Source organism: Oncorhynchus masou, chromosome 12 (assembly GCF_036934945.1).
Source record: "Oncorhynchus masou masou isolate Uvic2021 chromosome 12, UVic_Omas_1.1, whole genome shotgun sequence".
Classification (NCBI taxonomy): domain Eukaryota; kingdom Metazoa; phylum Chordata; class Actinopteri; order Salmoniformes; family Salmonidae; genus Oncorhynchus; species Oncorhynchus masou.
Genome location: NC_088223.1, coordinates 65511835 through 65525764, shown reverse-complemented (window position 1 = coordinate 65525764; position 13930 = coordinate 65511835). Strand labels below are relative to the sequence as shown.

General features: G+C 40.5%; 3 protein-coding genes across 5 annotated transcripts in view; 1 reads left to right on the top strand and 2 right to left on the bottom strand.

Moving 5' to 3' along the window:
- LOC135550681 (C2 domain-containing protein 2-like) overlaps positions 1 to 1231 on the bottom strand; it is a 31183-nt gene extending 29952 nt beyond the window's left edge. For both annotated transcript variants that reach the window (XM_064981704.1, XM_064981703.1), the window contains exon 1: positions 73 to 1231. In XM_064981704.1, the coding sequence (XP_064837776.1) occupies positions 73 to 348 (276 nt within the window). In that variant the 5' untranslated portion in view covers positions 349 to 1231. The remainder of the gene's footprint in view (positions 1 to 72) is intronic.
- A 291-nt stretch (positions 1232 to 1522) lies between these two features.
- Positions 1523 to 3519, top strand: LOC135550680 (autophagy-related protein 101). The gene is made up of 2 exons (XM_064981702.1): positions 1523 to 2137; positions 2291 to 3519. The coding sequence occupies exons 1-2, from the start codon at positions 1886 to 1888 to the stop codon at positions 2690 to 2692; spliced, it is 654 nt and encodes a 217-aa protein (XP_064837774.1). The 5' UTR covers positions 1523 to 1885; the 3' UTR covers positions 2693 to 3519.
- Positions 3520 to 3526: 7 nt separating this feature from the next.
- On the bottom strand, positions 3527 to 12102 carry LOC135550678 (zinc finger and BTB domain-containing protein 21-like). 2 transcript variants are annotated; one of them, XM_064981700.1, is made up of 2 exons: positions 11997 to 12102; positions 3527 to 8760 (listed from the first exon to the last, which is right to left on the bottom strand). In XM_064981700.1, exon 2 carries the CDS (start codon positions 8753 to 8755, stop codon positions 5663 to 5665), a length of 3093 nt encoding a protein of 1030 aa, XP_064837772.1. In that variant the 5' UTR covers positions 8756 to 8760; positions 11997 to 12102; the 3' UTR covers positions 3527 to 5662. The 2 variants fall into 2 exon arrangements, with proteins under 2 accessions (XP_064837772.1, XP_064837773.1); XM_064981701.1 differs by lacking the exon at positions 11997 to 12102 and adding an exon at positions 11662 to 11763.
- Between the last annotated feature and the right edge of the window lie 1828 nt (positions 12103 to 13930).

The following is a 13930-nucleotide window of genomic DNA, read 5'->3' as shown; positions in this document are numbered from 1 at the left end:
TACAGGCAACTTGTGTAAATCCATAGTAATTTGGAAAGTTAAATAAACTAGTGTATGGGTCATGGGACTCACCCCAGACTTCCTCGATTCGTCATTCAACGCTCTGCACCAAGCAACTCTCCATTGACTTTTCCAGCTTTTCAGTGACAGCGCCCATCCCAACAGAGCGTCCGCTTCCTCCGAAACCGCATTGTTTTGCTCAGGCTTCTGTATCCGTAGATCGTCGTAAAAATACTGTATTAGATACAGTATCAATGTAATGCTGGATGCAATGAACAGTGTTACCATGCAAAGCCACTGCAAGTCTCCCAAAACAGAATTTGAAAGGGGACTTTCTGGGTCGGTCATCCTCAGCAACTGACTTAAATAGCTGGCTAGCTATTTATTTAACTAATGACAATTGTCTCTTGAAAGTAAGACCAGCACAAAAACATGGTCTGATGCGCTTTTGAATTAAGTCCCCGTCATTCAAGACAATTCAGTTAGCTAACGTTTGCCATCTAACTGAGTTATGGATCCAGCTATATTAGCAATGAGAGCAAGTCTTGTCAACAAGTCTTGTTCAACCACTGAACAATAAACTCTATGCAATGCTAGCCTCTTATCTGGTCAATAATATCGTGGTTACTGATGGAGGCTCAACATCCAACTAAAATATCCCAAGATGAGTAACTGTAGTAACTAAAACTGCAGTAGAACGCTAGGTAGCTAATAAGCAAGCAATATAAATGGTTTCCTTAAAGTTAATGCAAGTAACTTGGCTGCCTACTAAATAACGGAGCATTTTGAGCAAGTTAGACCAAGCAAGTTCGAGCAAGCTCCACTCATCTCTAACGTTAGCTGCACACCATTGTATGTCTGTGTTTGCTAGCTAGCCCCTAGCCAACAACAGTCAATCAGCTAACTACACATAACGACGAGATTTTCATAAAAATCGGCTTAGTAGCATCAGACCTTTCACACATTTAGATTACAAGTCAACGGGAGCTAATTTAGCAAGTTATCTAGCTAGCTAATATCACGTAGTCCAAAATGTAATGTCAATGAATCGTTTCTGGCGTCCATGGCGTAAAGCCAAGTGAAAGTTATTCGTGGCTTCAAACGACGAAACAAATTTATTATTTTGTGAAGTCCTTATCCTTATCTATAAAGCCCCATCACACGCTTGAAGACCATCTCCGATACCGTCGATGACCGAAATCGAAAAATTGCAAATGTCATGTGATGTGGCATGAACTGCTATTCCCAGAGTGCATAGCGCTATCTTAAAGTGTCCATGTGCGCATTGCTTTCATCAATACTCTAGTGGGTTTTCCCAAACTTTCAATTTTATCTTCAAATACATTTTAATTTCTAAGAAAAATCAGCGTTTTTGTGTAGAAATAACTGCAATTACATAGCTTTTATTTATAGTTTCTGACTTATAGCTACTTGTATTTTATACACGTGTTGTTACATTGCTGGGGTATAAGAAAGGATACACGGTTGGGATTGGTCCGCAGTTTTCCCAACGTGTTTACAGAAGTAGTTCCTCCCCTTTTTAGTAGGACAACGAAATTGCAGTTTGTGTGTCAGCATGTTGTTATTAATAAATACTTATAAAGATCATAGCTAGCAACAACACATTTTCTACACGTTGCAATATTCAACAAGTCAGTCTAAAAGTAACGTGTTCTCTTGTTAACCATCGAGCTTGCCACTGGAAACTAACGTTTGCTGCGTTAGTAGCTAGTTAGCTACTTACAATAACTAGCAATAACGTTAGCTAGCCAGCTTGTGTTGATGTTTAGCCCATTTTATGGAACGCGAACAACAGTTGATGGGTGTGCTGGAATAGCGAATTCCCCCATATATTCCATCTGTCTCTGTGGGGAAGCGGATCACCATGAACTGCCGTTCGGAGGCTCTAGAAGTGTCGGTGGAGGGAAGACAGGTGGACGAGGCCATGTTGGCGATGTTGCACACTATCTTACTGCATCGCAGCACTGGGAAATTTCACTACAAGAAAGAGGGCACCTACTCCATTGGTACTGTTGGCACACAGGACATTGACTGCGACTTTATTGATTTCAGTTTTGTTCGTGTTTCTTCCGATGAGCTTGATAGGGCCATCAGGAAAGCAGTAGGAGAATTCAAGGTAGGCCTATATGATGACGGATTGTTTGTTGAAATGTATAGATATTATCCACTAAAACGTATAGCTAGATATTATATGAGTTATGTTATGTATAACTATACTTGTAATTTTTTGGTATCCATTGACCTCTGGAATCTATATTGTGCTTTACAGGATGCCATGGGCAATGGGACGGATGGAATGGGACAAATCTCACTGGAGTTCTACCAGAAAAAAAAGTCCCGCTGGCCTTTCTCTGATGAGTGTATTCCCTGGGAGGTCTGGAGCATCAAGGTCAACGTCGTCAACCTGGCCAACGAGCAGGAGAGACAGATCTGTCGGGAGAAAGTGGGTGAGAAGCTGGGTGAGAAGGTGATCAACATCGTGGAGGTGATCAACCGGCACGAGTACCTACCCAAGATGCCCACCCAGTCGGAAGTGGACAATGTGTTCGACACCAGCCTCAAAGATGTCCAGCCTTACCTGTACAAAATCACTTTTCAGATCACTGATACGCTGGGCACCTCAGTGAGCACCACCATGAGAAGGCTAATAAAAGACACCTTAGCACTGTGAAGTCGCCTCAAAATGATGTGCATCTTAAAACATGGCTGTGGGTAGCCTGGTTCCAAATCGTTTGGGCTGCCTTGTCAACTCTTATGGTTGTGACCGTATGATGACCATAGAAGTTGGCAAGGAAACACAAACAGATCTGGGATCAGGCTAAATTGTGGGCTTTATTGACTATGGGATGTAATTGCTTCATTGACGTGGGCATTTGCAGGCCCTTGGTTCTTAACTATTAGTTAGTACGCTAGAAGTACAACCACCCAATGTCTAATCAGAAAGTAAAATCAGTTTATTTTTTGTTTTTTTATTTTACCTTTTATTTAACCAGGTAGGCTAGTTGAGAACAAATTCTCATGTACAACTGTGACCTGGCCAAGATAAAGCAAAGCAGTGCCACACAAACAACAAAAGATTACACATGGAATAAACAAACACAGTCAATAACACAATAGAAAAAGTCTATATACAGTGTGTGCAAATGAGGTAAGCAGTGTGTGCACATTTGTAAGCAGTCATTTTACAATCCTGGTTATCAATGCCTACTCTCTCTAAATGCCTTTGTCAACACTGAAACATGACCTTTCACATGACCTAGTACAGAATATAACATTGTCAAGTATCATTTTTGCTTTTAGGTTTTTTGTATGAACAAAGTGCTACAAGTAACATGTCTGTCTGAAACAGATTTTCATTTAATAACTGCTTCATGGAAGTTTTAATTATCTTTTCAAGTAATTGTAAAGTACTTTTCTGATTCATGTTTGACATTTGCTTCTAAGAAAATGATGTGAAGAAAGATGTTTCACTTTTGAAAATAAAATGTATCACCTGAATTCATTTCACATTATTTTAGAAAACCACCTGCTACTGTGCTTACTGATGTTAAGGACAAGACATCGGTCATTCGTGGTGGGTTGCCATCCTATTGCCTCTGACCACAGAACCTCGTTAATCATTTTATGTTAATTTCCTGACTACACGTTGAATCGCCACACTTTATTGACACCCAGCAGGTGATTTTAAACACATACCAACTTCTCCTGAAAACCTTCACATGATCCAAGGGTGTTAGTTTCTTATTAACGCAATCCAAACAGTATACACACTCAATACCAAGGCAGCTACCGCAATATCACTCTTTATTACAGAAGAAATTCAAGCACAAAAACTGTAGAAAAAAAAACACAAAATGGCTGCCTTTTATGTAAAGCAACAATAATGCAACCCATACAAATATGCATTATTGCAGAAATAGCAGAATAATAATAAAGATATGTATTTTCATAAACAAACTAATTATAGAAACAAAATTAAAGGTTATACAAACACTGCCATATACACAAAATTATATTCAATTTCCTTGAACTCAATTTCTTTTTTTAAGATCTTCCAGAAAAATTCAGAGCACAAATATAAATAGATTGTTTTAACCTAACCACAGAAGTTAAACATCACAAAGTTACATCTTTCAAATCTGAATATCAATATCTGTGGTTATTGCGGTATCAGTGTACAACTGATAAAAACATTTATCATCAATAATTAAATCCTTTTTTCCAGATGTACTGTAATTAACAAGCCATCACAATCACAACAACCCAAAAACATTGGACTGTTATAAAGGAACTATTTTCCAAATCCCACTTTTTCCCCTAGGGCAAGTCTTGCTTTCACGTTCTTACATTTTTTAAACCTTTATTGGCTCTTGGTTGCAAATCATTAAAAATATCCAAGTAAAAAAAAGTTGTTCATCTGCAACGATTTATTGTGCTTAGTTTTAGCAAAACATTTGTCAATTGTCTCAGGATGCATATGCTAAGACCATGCTATCAATTCACATGATTACTTATGTAATTATCATACAAACTATTTCAGACTTCATCATACTGGTATTGAGCTGTCACAGAGCAGTGATACAATACCCATGTCTTTGGTCATTCAAATTAATTCTTCTGTATGTATTACTATACAAGTTTCTTTTGTATTTTTGTACCAAATTAATCATTTAAAAAACTACAACAAAATCTATCATACACCACGCCCAGAAGGTAAACAAAACTCCTTTCCCAATAAAGTACATATTTTCCTTGTTTTTTTACACAATAATCCATTCATGATGATCTGTAATTTATTGTGTGATATCTAAAATTAAAGTAGAAATAAAGATTATTTATTTTCTCAGAATCTACAAAAAGTGTCAGTTAAAATACTGCACGTTTTTCCAGTTCTTGTCCCCTTGCTAATCTATCTCCTCTTTGGTTTTGTTTACTTGTATAATCTACACAAAATATCACTAAGGCAATGACAAAATCTGAATAAAGAAGAATTAATATGAATAGTCAATATGAAAACCATAGTTTTATGGTACAAAACAGATTATAGCTGAAATGTTAATGATATGCAGAGGATCTAAAATAAAGATTCATATAACAATAATTAATCGATGTAATTTGACCAATATGCGCAACTTTAATAGTGAACAGAATTGCAAAGTGCATATCAATAAACATGATGCCTGAGGCCGCTAATATCATATTCATATATCATATTCATAATCATCACGCATCAATCAACACAAATTCACAATTTAAGCAAAAGCACTTAACTGATCTTTAATTGTATAGTACAGCAATTCCTAAATCAAAAGAGTTTTAATAGGTAAGGATGAGTCAAAGGTGGTTATCTGAAATATATTTACGCAGTACTAACGATGTCAAAAGCCAAGTAACATTTGTAAGGAGCTGATGACGAGGCAAATAGCAATTCATTGCACACATTCACTTTCACACCTTTACACCAACACACATGGCCACTGGAAAATATAACATGAAGGAAAGCAAACTACCAACAGCAATAGATACATTCAAAATCTTTCTTGTGTAGACAAGAGTTGTATTTGATATTTTACGATGCTGTGAGCATAAAGTATCATCTCAGAGGCTCAAAACAGAGCACAGGTGTCCGAGTGAGACACATTCAAATGTGGCTATGGCTCTGCTCATGGCTCCAAAGACTAAAGGCAGTTTTGAATGTCCTGTGGCAGAGCTTACACATGTACTGCCTCTTAAACGTGAGGGCAGAGAGAGTGGGAGCATGGTAAAAAAAGGTTTCTGATTCCTGAGGGGTGAGAGGATTATCCACACTATCCGTCTTGGGTAGGGGGCTACTGTATGATCTGTCCATCTCCGGCCTCTTGGTCCTGGGCATTGACGACGAGCTTACAGGCTTCTCCTCCTCCTTAGTTACCACAGATTTAGTTACCACAGATTTAGCTACCACTGGCTCTGCCTCCATTGGTTTAGGTGGAGAAACTTGTGGGGCAGGACGTCCAGTTGCTTGTGTGACCGCAAGTGGTGGTGAGGGGGAGGGAGACGAAGGGCGCCTATCATCGACCTCTCTCACTCCAGGTTCATCGGAGGTGGACATGTGGGACTGGAAGTGGCTCCAAAGACGAAAGTTGGTCCTGAAGGCCTTATTGCAGATGTGACAGATGAAGGGTTTGATGTGGCACAGCAGCTCCTGGTGGCGCTCCAGGTCTTTGTGGCCACCGAAGAGCTTGCCACATTTTTCACATGGCCAAACACCTGGCTCCTCGGGCTCAATGGAGGCCCCAGATGTCATGTCCTCCCTCTCGCTCACAGCCTCCTCAATGGGCTCCTCCTTCACTGTCAGCTCGCCATGATGGTCGTTCTTATGCTTGCTAACACTCAAGTCCTCTGGCACGAATGATGAAGAATCCTCTGAGTCAAACATAGGCGGACCTGAAGAGTCACTGTAAATGATGTCCTCTCTGAAGCTCCCCGCTCCCACAGACTCCTGTGTATGGAGCGGCCTTCCGAGGTGGTCAGATACTTCTCCATTGATCTCCTCCTGGTGGCTCAGCTGTTCCTTAACAGTCATAATGTTGTGGTTATGAACCTCCACCTGGTGTCTCCATATGCTAAAGGAGGACTTGAAGGTCCGCATGCACTCCAGGCAGGTCAGTTTCTTGTACTTGCAGTGTGCTTCGTGCTCTTTTTTAACCGCTGGGCTGGAGAATCGGAGGCCACAGTACGGGCACACGGTTGCATGTCGACAGCCCCTCTCATGGTCTCCCTGCTCAAAGTGAGAGGACAGCTTCTCATTGCAGAGCCTGCAGGAGTAAACCTCTGTGTCTGTGTTCTCTCTCTGACCGTGCTGGTCCTGGTCCTTTTGGGAGAGACTGCTCTCTCTCTCAGTCTCTTGGTTGGCTCTCTCTGCAGGGTGTGTCTTCAAATGCTGCTTGAACTGAGACAGAAACAAAAATGTTTTCCCACAGTAAGGGCATATCAAATTTGACCTGGACCTCAGGCCACCTTTTTTGGCAAACACCTGAGACTGCGAACCCTGCTTATTCCTCCTCAGCTTCATGAGCAAGGCTTTCTTTATTTCTCTCTCTCGCACAATATCAATCAGCTTCCTCTGAAACTTTTCATCCAGCTGGAACGAGCTGGAGGATGATGCAGGGTTTTGTACCACTCCGTGTTGGGTTTGGCAGTGGGTCCAGACTTTGAAGTTGGTGTGGAAGCGTTTGTGGCAGATGTCACAAGCATATGGCTTATCTGGGTTGTGATACATGTTAACATGGCGGTGCAGTCCAGCTTTGGATCTGAACACTTTTAAACAGTTCCAGCATTTAAACATCTTGCTCTGCCTGGGCTCATCAGTCCAGTCTCCATCATTGTCGTCCATGTTGGAGTTGTGAGGTACAGATTCTGACATGTTATTTTCATCTTCACGTGGGAAATCATGTTTGTTCACACCTTTGGACTTTTTGAATGGGTACCTTCTGTTGTCTCTTCTCACCTTTCTCTTTCCAGGGAGATTATAACATGGCTTAGTAGGGCCTTGGTCAAAATTAATTTCAATGTCTTTTAGGTTTACTGGTAGAGAATCCCCTACTGTGATTCTAATGATCTCTGAGGGGTCAGACAGCGGGCTGCTAGGTTCTGTCTTCACATGGAACACCTCTCCCTGAGTTTCTTCTTCATTATCATACCTACTGTGGTGCCTTGACCTGAGAAGAAGTGGCGGAACCACTTTCACACTGTGTTTGTGCTCACTCTGAGTCCCTTCCTCTGTCTTTGCCACCATCTTAACAACAGACTGTTCTCGGCCTTGCAGCTTATTGAGCTCCAGTGTTGGGGAGAAGACTGGGACGGGACTGTCCATGGATAATGACCTGCGCAGCAGGCTTTTTATGAGTGGGCCACTCCTGTCAATGGTCTGGCTAGGCTCCCCTGCCGAGCCCTGAAAATTTGATGTGGGTCTGTAGAGCCTCTGCTCCTCCTCCTCTTCTTTAGTGCTTAGATCAGACTCAGTCTGTAACATGACTGTTGGAGATTCACTGAAGGAGACTGAGGAGGTGAGCTGGGGCCTTACTGATGACCCTGTGCGTGATGATGTCTTCCCCTTTAAGATGGAGGCATATGAACTGATGGACTTGCTATCAGAACCCTCACAAGTTGCTTCAGCTGATTTTCTGGGATTGGATGCAGTGTTCCTGGATGATTCATTTGGATTCCTCTGTCCTGAGGGCTCTCCTTGATAATTTGAACTGTAGCGACTGGGGCCGGGAGAATCACCACCTCGGTTCTGGCGCATAATGACACTCCTCGGCTGGCTGTCATTGTCATCTTCCTCTGAGAAGGACAACCTTTTTCTGGAGACGCAGTAGGACACATGCGGCCTTGTTGACATAATGTTGGTTAGAAAGGGGATTCCTAGACTGTATCCCATCTCCTGGATGGCTGCCAGGCTGCCTCTGTCCACAAAGAGGGAGGATGAGTATATGTAATTCAGCACTACCTCAAAGGCCTCAGGCTCACAGAAGTCCAACTGTATCACTTTGTGGGTGTCAGACAGCCTCCGTGTGAACAGGGATTGGAAATACTCACTGCTGGCAGCAAGCACACTCCTGTGGGCTTGGTACCTCTGATCCCCGACAACCAAGACTGTGTCACAGAGCTGCCCCTTCAGGCGCTGCTCATTAAGCATCCCCAGGACCGAGACGCCATGGGAGGGATTACTATAGTGCACCAGACTCTCCATTCTGACTGAAAGGCAAGAAAAAAATGAGGATTTTAATTTTAAGACCCTTAGTTTGACTAACATTTTTCAGGAAAAAAAATTAAGGAAGGAGTTACCTAAACATTTAGGAAATACATAAAATCAAACACACTATGTGTCAAATAAATCTACCTAAAGAAATAAATAACAATAGAAAAGTTGCAAAAAGTATAAGAATCTAATAACATTATGCCAAATTCTTATATGACATACAGGTGTGACAATGTTTCAGAAACTTGCCCACGTGTGTGGCAAATTTTCTGAAAACAAAATGGTGTGCCACAAAAAAAAAATTCTGGTAGACAATTCTCTCAAGATTCAATTTGAATCTGTGGCATAACTTGTTGCAAAAAGTTCCAAGACCAGTAACCGTTGATAACATAATCAACATGATTAGAAACATCTGTTGAAAAATGGAAACCAAGCTATCTTAGCTAGCTACCAAAGTTGTCCTGTGGGTGTCTAACTTATTAATTAAACTTCCTAGTGAATAAACTTCAACATTTTATTTGGTAAAATGACACCTACTTAGCAATGTCATGTTTTATGGGATAGAGTGAAACACATTTTGTTGATACGAGTTTCAATCTCAGTGCCACTGACTGGCTAGTGCTGAGCTAGCTAACGTTAGCTATCCTATTTTTGCACAATTAATGTGATAGGTAGCTAAACTATCTAACTAATGATTTGCCTAAACATTTATATTTTTGGGTGTCTTAATACCAATATGCATGCCAATATGCTAGTGTCACAGTTCAGTAGCAAGTTAGTTAGCACAACTGCTAAGGTAGCAACAATATGAGTTGATTTGACAATAATGCAACATTTACTTTTGCAGATGGATACCCTTCCCTGACCAGTGGTGTTGAAGAGGCAGAGAGGAGGATGCATCAACACCCTGGAAATATGTTTGCGGTGCAATCACTCATAACACTTTTTTTGAGTGATAAATTAGTATTGTCTTTAAGATTGATAAGGTAAGCAAATGCAGGTATTCTCAAATGTAGTCCATACATTCATTCTTTGTAACAATCAGATCTTTCATTGCTTCAAACTAGCTGAAGCTAACTCATCTCGATCATGCTGTTCCTTCTCCTGTTCTAGAAACAATCAGTTCCAAGGCAAAAATACAGATTGAGGCCTTCAATCAAACTGAGGACAGAGAAATATTTGTGCACCAGACAGGCCAAGACTTCTTGCATGCATGACTTTGAGATGTTAGTTACACTTTACAAAATGCTGGGTTGTTTGGATGACCCAATTGCTGGGTTGCAGGCATTGGGTCAATAGTTGGGTTGTTTTCTGTAAAAACAGCAAGGTTGGGTCGTTGGTACTGGGTTATTAAGGTTGGGTTATGGCAGTGCTGATTTTAGCATGTAAATCTTGGTGGGGCAAACTCAACCAATTTTTTTTAGATGCATGTCAGCAAATCCCCTGCGCAATGCAACACTAAAAAATACATTATAGATATTTGACCCAGCCAGTGGGATAAGTCCAGCATAATGTGAGCAAGTGTCAAGACGTGGCAACTAACAAGTCCTCTAGTGCGACTTAGTGAGTGGAAAACGGCTAATGTTATTTAGACAAACTAAGGGTGTTTTGGCAGAGTGAACTGTGAAAACGATAAGTAACAAGCGTTACAAATTATGAATTTGATGGTTAAATTTGAGTGTTGTCGCAGAATATCGCTAAATGTGCATTCATTGAATCAGATTCATCACAAATTCCAACAACCTTAATGATGAATGATTGTTTGGTGTTTTCTGATTGTTTCAGTACATGCATTCAACAAGCTTTGGACGAAGGACTTCCACAAAGCCGCCATCTCCAAAGTTCACTCAAAAAGGCAATAGTCCTGAACAGGGTATGATTTAGTTTTGTTTTAATTATTTAGATTTTGTTAATGATTTTTGAAACTTCCATTGGTTAAAATCTATTGCTCAGTTTTCACTTGGCTCATGTAAATAATTCTGTAGTTGCCCCTTTAAACATCCTAAGGTCAACATCCTCACCCATAGTGTTCACATTTCTCTCATGTATGTGTTGTAGCTACATAAAATGTAAAATAAACAATTTATTTGGGAAATGATCTAATTTGCATATTCATACTGAGTTTGCAGCAATCAGAAAGTTCATCACAAGTCTCACATAATTGATCGCCAGAAGTTCACAAATTGCCGCAAATTTACCGCAACAGTCTGCCACAAAACCCATATGCATGTGAAAATATGAGATTGCTGCAAATTTGCGACAAATTGGCCAAAGACTTGATACAACTGTTTGCCAGAAGCCTGATTTTTTTTTTTCGGTAAGAGGTATTTTGCTATGCAGTCTGTGCCAACAATTTATTAGTGACAATTTGCCTAGTTTGTAAATCCTTCATTTTCAATTTTAGAATACCAAAACACGTATTCTGTAAATCATGAAGAGTACTGAATTAGACCATCCAATCTTTTTTAGATCAGCAACTGGTAGGTTAGTGTATCTTTCTGTGCTATGAGCGCAAATAACATGACGCATGCGCATTTATAGGTTCTATTTAGATTACATCATGTCTTTAATCAGAAGACATGGCGGGGGGCATATTTAGAAGGAACGCAGCCAGCGTTCATTCCATTGCACACAGCTATCAATTCCATATGATTACACAAACATGTTTGGGACATTCCATGCCAGAAAAGTTTAGAACGCTGCGCCCATAGAATGTGTCTGAGGAAAAGCCAGAGGGAGCAAGCATTAGATAATAAGCGAGACGTGGCGAAAATTCCTGATGACACAAATATTCAGCCGAAACTGGTTTAAGAACTCTGCCAAGTATCCTCTCCGTGATGGACTAAATAGGTTAATTACATCTAAAACAATGACGCGGTATATGATCTGTTTGTTACCGTTGCTGGTGGTGAAATCACGTAATCACTTTGTGTTAATGTTTCCGAAAGAGAAACGTAAAGAAACAGAATAAAACCACAGTGCTCGAGAAACGAGTGTGTGGTCACTGTGTGCGTACACACCCACTACTGTATTTTCTCCCTGGTTAGTTAAAGCGCAGACGCAGCATCTACAGGAGCAGACACAGAGCAGTTACTCGTGGGGTTTAGAAAAGACGAAGAAACCACCTCAGAGTTACGTCAGGAAAAAAGCTTTTCTCCAAACAAGAGTCAAATGTGGAGCACGAGCGCAAGACAATCTCAACCAAAGTAGTTTCATGGCTTTCTAAACTTACCCCTATGTATTCGTTCTGTTTCCACGCAGCACACTAAAGACTTTATATCAGAATTATGTTGTGTGTGGTAGTCGTGATTCCATCCATCTTGAATTTGACGTCATCCCACTCCAGGGATGAGGTCATCGCATAGAACGCTCGTCACGTGCGCTGTGTGCTGATAGGCTGCTTCATACCATGGAGGCGGGAGTGTAGGATATGACAGGCAGATTTAACCATCTTAAAGTGACAGGGCATATTTTCGTTCTTTGCCATATGAACATGCCCTTGGGAAGCAACACCAATTCACATTCAATAAAAAAAAACATTCATATATGTACAGTTGGGGCGGCATGGTGGCCTAGTGGTTAGAGCGTTGGACTAGTAACCGAAAGGTTGCAAGTTCAAATCCCTGAGCTGACAAGGTACAAATATGTCATTCTGCCCCTGAACAGGCAGTTAACCCACTGTTCCTAGGCTGTCATTGAAAATAAGAGTTTGTTCTTAACTGACTTGCCTAGTAAAATAAAGCAAAAATAAAAAGTAATTTTGTTTGTTGTCTCAGTTGCAAAATATCAATATTCTGTTCTTTAAAACATAGGTGGATACTGTTAAATTACATAATTAAATGCCGAATGTATTTTTCTCTTATTGTTAATGTTATTTTTATGTTGTATCTAAATGAAGACAATCAAAGCACAGGGTAATATCTGCATTTGACATTGGTGGATGAATGCGTTTCTCTGGAACCAGATCCACTGTCCCACTGAAACTAATTAAAGACATGTGATTAAAAATGTAATTATGGCACCTCTGCTCTCTCTCATTACAGATACCCAGAGGACGCCTGTTGCTCTGTTTGTCCGACCACATCCTGGAACGTCTTCATTTAGTACTGCACCTCACAAGCGGATAATCCAAGGAAGGTGTGGCACTGCTATTGCCTCATTTTAACATGTATGTACAATCTGTGTGTATATGCAAAGACTTTAAGGTATGCAAATAAACTGGATAGAACAAGCTGCACCTGAGTGGGGGGACACTATGATTCTGGTTTTGCAGTTAGGGGCAGTCCCATAATCTGTGGAACTAAGTGATGTGATGACACCTGTTAATGTTTGTTGTGTCACTCAGTTTGAGCCACCCCTCTTCTCTGAGAGCACCCTCCCTCCCTCACCTCCCTCCAGCACAGCCTGTATGAAAAGCAGAGTTTCTGGGTGAAATTGAATCTGTTATATTCCTGTGAAATTTGAAGTGCATGGTTGTGGGTGGGAATTTCCCAATGCTAGTGTGCAGACTCCTGTAGAGATCCACGCATCCCAGAACACTTGCGTGATACAGGAATTTCTGGGATAGTAAAATCCCAATTATGCATTAGTACAGTTCAGGAGATTTCCAGGTGATGCACATCACGTAAATTCTTAAATGCCACAGGCGCGTGCCTTTCTACCTCATGTGTTGCAAGTGAAGCCCAGTGAAAAGAAGCCATATCTCTGTGTCTACTTATTTATCCTGTTTTAAGGTTTGTAACAATTCTAAGCATGGTTTCTATAGATAGCATGTTTATCTAAACTGATGAGTTTTTCTGGTTATTTTGATGTATAATTTAAGTGTTTTGACCAAGTGAAAAACAAGTGAGATTTTCTCATTCATGAATGTAGCCAAGCTAGCTAACCTTGTCTATAAATCAGAGAGAACAAGATCCTGTCTCAGATGATTTTTATTTCTGTTGGAACGTTTGTACATATGAACAACACTAATGATATGTACAGTTGAAGTCGGAAGTTTACATACACTTAGGATGGAGTCATTAAAACTCGTTTTTCAACCACTCCACAAATTTCTTGTTAACAAACTATAGTTTTGGCAAGTTGGTTAGGACATCTACTTTGTGCTTGACACAAGTCCTTTTTCCAACAATTGTTTACAGACAGATTATTTCACTTATAATTCAC

Coding starts and splice junctions, on each gene's coding strand:
- LOC135550678 (XM_064981700.1), bottom strand. CDS start 8,755: ATGGAGAGTCTGGTGCACTATAGTAATCCCTCCCATGGCGTCTCGGTC.
- LOC135550680 (XM_064981702.1), top strand. CDS start 1,886: ATGAACTGCCGTTCGGAGGCTCTAGAAGTGTCGGTGGAGGGAAGACAG. Junction 2,138..2,290: donor AAGCAGTAGGAGAATTCAAG/GTAGGCCTATAT, acceptor TGTGCTTTACAG/GATGCCATGGGCAATGGGAC.